The 10,888-nt window shown below is 39.3% G+C and overlaps 1 protein-coding gene across 1 annotated transcript in view; it reads right to left on the minus strand.

The window, feature by feature from the left end:
* Positions 1 to 3,313: 3,313 nt before the first annotated feature.
* The window catches only part of LOC118336154 (neurexophilin-1), a 9,800-nt gene continuing 2,225 nt past the window's right edge, over positions 3,314 to 10,888 (minus strand). The window contains exon 2 of the mRNA XM_035672743.1: positions 3,314 to 4,120. Within this exon, the coding sequence (XP_035528636.1) occupies positions 3,314 to 4,120 (807 nt within the window). The remainder of the gene's footprint in view (positions 4,121 to 10,888) is intronic.

Consider the following 10,888-nt stretch of genomic DNA (forward strand, 5'->3'; position numbering starts at 1 on the left):
GTTAAACGGACAGTTTCTCTGAGGAAATGGCTAGTTTTTCTTGTTGCCGGGTAAAATGGTGCTTTGAAATTAACATAATTTAAGAATCGTTGGCTTTAAAGAGGAGTTAAATGAATCCAACCTCTCCCACTTGTGCAAATTAGTCTCCAAGAAAGAGATTTGCCGCTTAATTTTGGTTATTAGATATTTGAGATCGGTTTGAATTTAATTTCTGAAAAGCTATATTTCCTACGTTTTAATTATAAAACTCTACTGTCTACATCCTCTCTGTTTAATCAGTTGTATTGAAGGTACAATCAGTGATCTGAAAGTTAACAAAAGATTAGCCCTAGTGCTAGAAGCCAAAACATAAAATTGGAACATTGAAGTCACTCCCAAAATGACTGACAGATGTTTTAATAACGGGACTAATACTTGACTTAACAACTAAATCTAAGTTATTAATATTTCCAGTTGCTAAAGATTGTTATAAATCAGCAGTTCTTAAATACAGGGGTAAAGCAGCCCAATATTTGCAATCACTAGTATATTAAACACACAGAATGCATATTTTTCATCCTTTGTCAAACTCTTAAACCTGAATTAATTGATTTGTTTGGGGGCAGCGCAGCAAACTGTCAACACAACACAGACAAATTATCGCCTCATAAAGTTGATACGTGTTAGATTCTTATTTACACTTCCAGCAGACACGGAGAAACGTTAGTATTCATTTGGAGCCGCGTTTCTGGCCACCTGGCAAATGGAAGTCGGATATTCACGCTCCTTTGCTTTGCACCAACTCCTGAGGGAAACATCTGTCTCTTTAGCTGCTAAATACTCCACTACGTTCATCAGCTAGTCAGCAACTTCAGGAGCTGGGCAGGTAGCGTACAGTAGATTTATCAGAGGCGTTTCGTTCGGAAGGGCCGTAAAAAAAACTAAAACAATGAGCTAAAGGATGTTACAACGCTCCGTAGAGCTGAGGGGAAATCTGTGGGTCCGTCACAGCAAGCGGTACGGTACCTTTCACATTAGACATCAATTAAGTGTTAAAATATTGATCAGTGGAGCTTTAAGTTATATTTGTGAATACATATGTAATTCATATGGTCATTATTAAAGCGTACACAACATGATACATTGCAATCTACCCTCAGACGACATCAGTTAGGGAACAGATCCATCTCTCAGTGGCTCTCACACCAAACACTTTTGTGCCAGGCTGTTTACACTTGTAAGATTATGTGCATAATGAGGTTGCATTGTCTCGGCAAAGTGCTGCTTTAATTCTCTGAAGCCGAACAAACTGTCCCTGGCACATTTGTATAGGGGTGGAGAGATATCAAAGTCACTTTATTGAGATGAAAGGACTGGCCCAAACAGCAATCTGAGACATTAGTCATTCCTTCTTCTCAGTGACAGAAACATGCTCTCAATTTACGAGTCAGGTGCTTCCAGTGATTTCTGCCAGCCTTGTTCCTCCACATCATAAATTCCTCTTTATGCTCACTCATCCCACAGGCAGACCCCTATTCTTTGGCCTGCCTTGTCACAAAATACACCCCATGTTGGCATATTGGATGTCGTCCAGGCTGCCATTAGCAGTTACTGTGTCGCATATACCACAGCGTACACTGTGAAAGAGCACTGAATTTAAATAGACAGCAGTGATTGCACCCCTAGGTGCACATTTGTACTTTTTTTTTACAGGTTTTCTATCAGCACTTTAATTCATTCTTTCTATGGTGTTGACTCTGCAGAGCTCCCACTTACACTGTGTTCATTTCCTCTAAATGCTTCACGTGGAGCCACTGGCTCCCAATTTATGTAATGAAGGTTTAATAGCCAATTGGAACATCCAATATCATTAACAGCCAGTGTTAGTCTCATCCAGATCTTTTTTTTATTTATTTTTTTGATAACCAGAAGTGCGAACATTTGATAGGTGGAATGTGTGATTAGCACCTGCTGTTTTTATATACGTCCTGTCTCCTCTGGAGCAAGAAACCACATTTTTACCACATCTCACATTTTTTTAGTTTGTTCTGTTTCAGCCTTTGTTAAAAGAACTTTAAAGAACATCCTTTATATGACTTCCATGTGTACCTGCTTGTTCTAATATGTATTTCTTAAAAATTTTCAAACACTTTTACTCTCACTTTTTCCTCATTATTAGCACTTTTCTATATAAATGATTATTCCAGTGTGTACAGATAGTTATTTTTGGACACTGCGGGGGCACTTTGGCTCTGACACGTCTTACTACAGGCTGCTTGTCATATTAGTGACGCAGGGGTTGAAATGTATTATACTGGACTTGTTGTAAGTCATAAAAGTAAGATGTCTAAAATGGAAATGCAGGACTGAGAAAACAGCAGAATTAGAGCACAGTTATGTTTGATTTGTTTTTAAGGCGCAGTGCAGTAAATGATCCTCTGTATCTCTGTCAACTTGTGTCTTCTGCAAGTTTTATTTATTTATTGCAACATTTACTTGCGTATGTTTGATCTGATCTGAGCCCTCCATTGGTGTCATTTACTGTGTGATATTCATGGCCTTAAAACTGCTAACACAACACAGAATTGAAATAGAAGCACTTTTCTTTTTTTTTTTTTTACTTTTTCTCCCGTGACTTGATGAAGATTATTTCTGACAGCTGCAATAACATGAAAATATAGATGGACGTTATTCAGTTGTTTACCACATTCGGTTCATGCATGGACATGGACGAGATTCCAACAACAATATCAGAGAGTATATTCACTCTAACAATCACACTGCAGAAAACAACACCACTCAAAATATGTTTGCTTTTTCCATTATGTCCTCTAATGCATACTGACAGATTCTTCTTATTTGCATTGACATTTACGTGTTTGCGATGATTACCAGAGACTGATTGGAAAAGACAGAAAGCATGATTGAGACGGAAATACACTATCAACATAAACAACTAAATTAGCAGGAGAAAACATTAATAAAATTGTTTTCTGGTCTTTGTGTGGAATCCACAATATTTACATAAATACAATCAGCATATTTTTTACGGTTGGCTTGAGAATTTCCTTTCAATGTAAGCAGCTATGCATATAATATGAGTATTGCAAGCCTATAAATGCTTCCCTAAATGCTCTCATAATGACCTCAGGGTAGGTCTGTTCATTGGAGCAATATCAGTCTCGCGACAAGGATATGTTAGCTGTATTAATGCCTGTCAACAATCTCAAGTGTCTTGACTCCATTTTCATTCAAATAATCTGACTCCGCTCAGGACCCGAAGCTCGTCTCTGCGTCCTTTTTTTTTTTTTTTTTCCCATGTCTGGTTATGCGATCACCCGGTGGGGAGGTAGGGGGTGTCACTGTGGTAGTTGTAATCTGGACACACCTTCTGCACCAGCTTGTAGTCGGTGCTGTAGAAGGTGATGAAGATGCAGATGACTTTAAAGGGCTTGGAGCACAACCAGGACACGTGGCTCTGGGTCTGCTCCTGCGGGCAGCTCTGCGAGGGGTCGTGGGCACACAGTGAGTTCCTGGTGCCCTTCTCCACCTTCTCGTACTCCACCCTGCAGTTGAACAGTTTGGTGTCCTTGGTCTCCAGAGCCGTCTGCTGCTGCTGCTGCTGCTGCTGGTGGTGATGGTGGTGGTACTGCTGGTGCTGCTGGTGGACCTGGAACTCCACAGCTTTTGTCGGTGGAACGAGGCCCACGGACACGTTGCCCTGACCAGTTGAGTTGTGGCGGAAGTAGACGCTGAATGTCCCGTTGCCGTGATCCACGATTTTACCGGTAATGAGAAGGTTGAGCTTCACCGTCTTGATGTTGGAATGGAAGTCGCCCCAACCGAACATCTTCTTGAACTTGCCGGTCTTGACAATGGGCCTCCTTTTTGTCCTGGATCGAGGATCGCGGGGGTTTGAAGTGTTGTAAAGCCAGTTCCACTGCTCCCGTTTAGTGTACGAGTCTGCGTCGTCATAGTTCAGATCCAGAGAGGTGAAGTTCTCTTTGCCATAGAGGGTCTGGGACAGCAGGCGGCTGATGGAGAAGGCCTTGCTGCTTTCAGTCCAGTAGGTCTTCACTTTGGGTTTTGAGCTCGCTCTCAAGTCTGAATTTCCTGAATTTGGTGAATCAGCACTGGTAACCTGGAAGAACAAACAAAGAATTACCATTAGTGAAAAATTTTAACTGGAAAGCACTCAAAAAGAGCATACCTTTGACAAGGCTGAACAAAATGTCCTTAACATTTCTCTAAATAAAAAAAATAATAAAAAAAAACATTGTTATGAAATGTCTATCTGCCTCTGGACTTCATCAAACATCAAAATACATGTGGTGACAGACAGGGCATAGACAAATTATGTCAGGGAATATTAAAGCTTTGTATGATTATGAGTCAGACCACTGAATTAAACCGTCTTCCCAAGAAAACGAAAAGAAATTCTATCATGTTAGAAGATAAGAATAATAAGACAGGAAATAGTCTGTTATTAATGAAGTGGTCATTATTTTAAATGCGATAAGGGCCCCATAACCTTGAACAAAATACTACTTTTAACTTAAACTGCAATGTTTCCTTAACCCTTAACCCTACTTAACTAAGTCATTTTTGTAACTAAACCTTACCAAATCTTAACAGTTGGGTTATCAGATTATAAAAGGCACAACTAATTGTGAAATGCCATCAAATTTAGCATGTGATTTAGAGAGTTATGGCAGTTTATCTCAGATCTTTCAAGAATTTGGCAATAAATTGTAGGAATAATATATGGGACATTTTTTAATGGTTATCTAACAATTTTATGTAGCTAATTTGTTGAAAATCAGGTTCAAGTTGTTGAAGTGCAAATATTTAAAAGTCTAAATGTTGGAGTGGGGGGGGGGTATATTGAAAGGTTTATTAAATTTAATTAATTAAAACAAATTAAAAATCTCTCAACAAAATCCATTAATCCTCTACAAAGTTTCAGATTCTGCAGCCTTGATGGACCAGATCAGTATTTCTTGGAACTACATAGAATTTCACAATTTACAAATTACATCCATTGCCAATGTTCAGTTCCAATGCAGGAATCCACATGGTCTATATTTAGTGAGCTTGTTAGCATGTCTGACTTGTTGCACTCCAACAATTAATGTTAGCAATCTTTCCATAACTTTAACTTTCCTGTACTTGCCGTGCAAGAATTTAAAAAATGTTTTCATTGAATGTAATCCAGGTTTTTGCCGAATCGTCCAATGTCAACATTCGCATGCATGCTGAGTGCCTCATGGTTAAAATCTGATGTCATGTTTGTAGGAAATCCTGCTAACTAACAAACAGACAATCAGGATCACATCCAATCTCCTTTATAGCAGTAAGAAAACACTACAACAAATACAGATGATTAATCCACCCACAAGCATGTCAACACCTATAACAAACGGTGTTAACGCTGTAACCGACTCTTACAGTGTGAAATGTCTTGTGCGGAGCGTCCTAATCAAGATTAAGGGTATTCCTGCCATACAGCGAGATGAATGAAGCGCTTCTCGAGTGCAGACGTGATGCAACAGCAGACTATTACCTGCTGAATGTGGCCTGAATGGATGATTGATGATTCATTCTGTGTCTCTCCTCTAACAATCACACAGATGAGAGACCGAAGATTCCCCGTGCACCCCGCAGAGGCCCGTGACAGTGATGTCCAAACCCCGGCCGAGGAACGTGACAGCAGATCTATCTGGTCGAAGCGTTTACATTTTGTACCTTCACCCCGCGATCGATACTACTGAAAATAAGGTCTTCTCTAATTCAGAAAGTTCACTGAATGACATTGTAGTACTGTAGGCCAGAGTGTGTGCGGAGTTATCACAAAGTAAACTGTTGAAGGAGTTGTGATCTTCCTCTGAAGTACACGTTCATTTTGTGAACTTGGCATCAGAGTGGAGGAGTTTGAAAAGATGGCCTCCAGTTGTTTTGAAGAGGCGTCGATGATGAATGACCTGATGTGGATGAACCGTTAGTGGCATTGTGGAGACTTTGGCTTAGAAGCTGCTACATCTTTCTCCCTCTCTGAATAGAGGAATGTAGCCTGAGCGTTTTTTTTTAAATGCAACATGATACACAGATTCAAATCAAAGCCTTTCAAACCCAAAAACATTTGGAGTTCGCCAAATCTTTGCAACCGAATGGTTTAACAAAAGAAAAGAGGAAGCTGCAGGACCTTCAAAGCAGAATGTTTGTGGTGACGAGCTGAAGAGAAATATGAATTTCAGCAGTTTCCTTGCGCAGTGGGGCAGTTAAACCGTATTAATGAACACCTTTTCTCTTCCATTGCTGGAAACAAAAGTCTGTCATGTTTCCTCACTGGTGATGTATTGTAAAAAGATAAAGTGAGTGTGAGGATGAGGGAGGCTTCCTGTTCAGGATTTATTGGCACCATTATAATCAAACATAAAGCTCCTTAGGATGTAAAAGTAGCAGTGAAACAGTATCTTATAGTCTGTCAGGCAAGCAGCTATAAAGTCTTTTATTTTGATGTTACAGTTCAGTCTTTAGTCTTGGGTTTAACAGTATTTAAGATTTCAGCTCGTTTCAGGTGTTAAAAGTGAAAATAATGTACAATACATGTTGTATGTTACAAGGTCAAAAACAATGTTAAGGAAAAGCTAGTGAACTTCTTTTAAAAATGCATGTACAGGTTTTGGTTAAATGGATTTCTAACACTTGATCCCTCGCGAGTTTAAACGTGAATTCACTTTGCTGTAATCATAAGTAAATAAACTGTCTGTAAATGACCCTTGACCCATAATGCAAACTGCAAGCCCCATTTATTTTTCATGAATATTTCTATTCTGAGTTGTGAAAAGACTGTAGTCTCTAATGATCAAATGAAATCTCATTTTCATAGTGCAGTAATTACTGATGTTTCTCAGTAACTGGGTTTCGGTCTCAATGGAGTCCTGAAACCAGATCAAGGGATATTAGGGAACTGCTTTCAGCTGGTTTAAGTGACTGTCAGGCAAATTAGTGACAGTGTTCGTGTGGATGCAACATTTTAACGTGAAGATGGAGAGAATATTTCCAAAACAATGCAGATCTAAGCAGGTTTAGGACTCAGATGGGTTAAGTTTAAGCATTTTGTCAGCCAAGAAATTAGATTTCCTTCGACAGTGTGTTTTTAAAAAGCACCATCATTTTCTACAACTTCATGTTATGAATAATTTTGTAAGAGGGGGTGTCGCTGGAATCATTTTTTATTTTTTTTTGAAAGGGGATTTCTTCACTATTTTCTTCTAAGATTATCAAAATTACAACAGCACATCCTCAAGTGTGTGCCCAGTCATCGTCAGACCTAAGTCCTTGTTGTGGAGACTCGCTCTGTTGTCACCGGTGTTATGTATGGTCCCCAAACTGTGACATGCAATTAGCTTTCATCTAAAGCACCTGACAGTCTCTGGATTAGAGCACTCAGAGGCACATTCACAGAGACCCCACTTCACGGATTAGAGCCCAACCTGTAATCCAGCCCGGGGAGATTAGGCAGATCAGAGGCAGTCCTGACTAAAGCAACGTTTATATCCAGAACACCCCGACTGACTGCACCAACACTCGGAGGGCCAAGATTTACCTCTCGCTGGCTTCAAAAACATGCAAGCCAGGCACAAAGAGTGAGTGTGTGTGTGTGTGTGTTAGATGCATGAATGTGTCTGAAAGAGATACTGCAGGGAGAAAAGAGGGAAAGCGCTGTCGGATAAAGGACAGAAGAAAAACAAACATGGCAGCTAAAGGTCAACAGTCACACTTTGGGTTTAACAGATATTGGTTTGTCAATATTGGATTTTTATTAAATATCAAATAAAGGACAAACTTTATTATCCAGTGAAATTTACTTTGCACTTAATTTGCTTTATTTGTGATATATTTTATAATTAAATTCTTGATTTCAGTAGTTCAGTATTCCTTAAAAGCAGTACTTTCTTTTGACCATTCACTGCAGGTTGCAAATGTCTACAAATCAGTCTTATTTAAATATTTTTAAGGAGCAGAAAAGATAAAACTATCCAGTATTTTACATGAAAAATGCGAAGATTAGAGAAAAATCTGACAAATTATTGAAATCGACGTAGCCGAACATTTTGTTTTGTCTTTCCAATCCCATTAATCAACTCGCGTCTTTTCTTTAGACTTACAGGATATTCACCCAATAAATGGTTTGAATAGGAAATGAAGTACAAACTTGCAGTGGGCCAGAATTAATATTAACGCTATAAACTGGGAGATAACGTATATCATGTTCTTAGCGAGACATAAATAATCCAAAATGGAAAATTATCTTTCATGGAAAAAATAGCAACCCTCTGTTTATCTGTGATGTTATCATGCAGCTGTGTTTTAAAGGTTTCGAGACGTACTAACGTTGTAGGTTTGGGTCTTTTCATGGGATTTGATAACTAGGAAAAATATAGAATTTCTTTGGCTTTATCCTTTTGAAATAAGGCTTCGAGCTAGTTTGAAGAGTGGGCTTTAATAGGAACATATGGCTGCCTATCTGGAAAAAAGGTTTACACAAATTCTGCAGTAGTGAAGGCTAGAATGAGCTAGAATGAGCACTTATTGAATCCTTTTAAAGACCCGCTGGTCTGGTTTGGGTTTCACAGGAGAAAAATTCTTGCGTCAGGTTTTGACCGATTTCCTCAATCAGCTTCATAATTCAAGTCATTGGGTCATTTCACATGATAGCTTTTTACTTATATTCTTTTCTCAGTGGGTTGGAAAACAGTGATGTCATGTATTTCTGTGCACCAATAAGACTTAAGCAACGTTTGAATCAAAACTGTTTCCAGACCACCGTCAATCAAATCCAACCAAACCACACCCACATAGTCTGGATGTAGCAGATTAGCTGAGTAAGCTAGTAAGGATATTTAGTCTGAACTTCAATTTTGATTGTTGCACATTCAGATATTTTTTTCAATATTTAATGTTATGGAGAAATATTTGAAACCAAATGTTCAGGAGTTTTAAAGATAATACGATAATATAATAATAATAGATAATAAGTAAAATATGTCATGGTTCCGTATTGCCACAGTAACATACAGGGATGATGAGAGGTAAAAATCAAAGCAGTAGAAGCCGAAATATCTATATTATATATAGTATAATGGGTAGTAGTATCAGTCCAGCTCCTACATTTCCCATAATTGAAACAAAAGCGTCTTTACTCTCTTCCTTTATGGCAAATCTCTATTAAACTCCATCTGTACAGTTTGTAACAACGGGTATAAATCTGTGGATTGACTGCTTTATACAATAAAATGCATTAACAGAAAGTCATATGGGTCAAAGCCTTGTGCAAATGCAATAGTATAAAAAATGTTTGCAGTATATATTGAATATAGTGTTTTCATTTAAAGATTCAAACGTATCTCTCAATCATATTTAGAGGCTTTCATTTCATGGCTCAGAGTTTTTCCAACTTTTTGACCTGCAGTTTGTTATGCAGGAGTTTCCCGCCCCCCAAAACCCCATTTAACTGTCTGTTAATATTATTCCCAGGGTCGGTGTATGAGGCAGAATCCCTCTACAAGATAACACAAACAGCATCGGTATGCAGAAGTCCTTTAGGAAACGACTCTCAGATTGCGAGATGCAGCATATAGGCAGGCTGTTGGACAAACCTAAATGCTATCTACTCTTGGCGAGGCTGTGATAAGGCGCAGGCGTCCGCTCTTTGAAACAGGAAGATAAACAACCCCCGGCTTCCCTCGGGAGCTCGGAGGATATTCTATAGGCTGGACCCACCGAACAGCCAACAAATTCCACCTTTAATAGAACCACCGGAGGAGCCAGATGACTCTGCGGTGGGCTGTACACAAAACCTTGCGAGGAAGAATGAAAGTGTGTGTCAGTTTTCATTTACCTGAATGTTGCGGCCGCTGTGTGGGGAGGATTTGTGAGTGCGACAGTTCTAGTTTAACAGAGTTAGAATGGAGAGGGACGAGGCTGATAGCAGATTTCAGCTGCCACTTTGCAATCTTGATTGGATGGCGTGTGTTCAGAGTTCAGCTGTAACATTCAGAAATTAATAGAGTTCTTGTCCTTTTTTAATGTTTTTTTGTGCTTGAAACAGCACACTGCAAAAGTTTTTTGTGGATTTATTTACTTTAACTTTACTTTAAATTTAAGGTTATTAAAGTGATGCTCTTATCCAGAGAGGATTAAGAGCGCGAGGAGATATTAGGGGTTAGAGTTTGGCTCAAGGACATGTGGCTGTTGTGGCATCAAACCTGTGACCTTTCGGGGTATGAGAACTAACGTCTCGCTCCACCACTCCCAGCATAAGCTTATTTTAATCTAATTTATAACTTTTAGATGCCATGAATCTCAAGTACTTCTACCATAACAGTCTTAGCAAGAGGAGTTTAAGAAGAAATGTATTGGTTTATGAAAAATCGGCTTCAATTTAGAGCCACTTTTCTGTCTGAAAGAAACCTTCCTCGAGATAGGAAGCTAGTTTAAGAGTCCTTACTGCATTGATGCCGTCTTTTGGAGTATTTTCCAACTGGGCACTTGGGATATGATCATGGTCATATTCATTTACAGTGAATCTCACTTGTCTCGCCTTGTGAGGTCCCCCCTCGTAGTCGAGCTGATGGATCAACTAAGGGCATTTGACGCCCACCAAGAGTTTAGGTCTATATTCTCCCAGTGATATCAAAGTGTTACCTGAGGGGGGTCAGAGATGATGACAAATCACAAAGTGTGTCAAGACATCACAGGCAGCTTGTGGATGGAGCCGAGTCCTATCGCTGCAGCACCGCTTTGAGAGGCCAGGGCACAATTATTACCATGACTTCTGAGGAGGATAAATACTGTACGCGGACAGACTGCGGGATATTAGAGCGGGGCAGTTTGAAGAAGAAGG

Source organism: Morone saxatilis, unplaced genomic scaffold, assembly GCF_004916995.1.
Source record: "Morone saxatilis isolate NCDOM2014 unplaced genomic scaffold, NCSU_SB_2.0 Contig24, whole genome shotgun sequence".
Classification (NCBI taxonomy): domain Eukaryota; kingdom Metazoa; phylum Chordata; class Actinopteri; family Moronidae; genus Morone; species Morone saxatilis.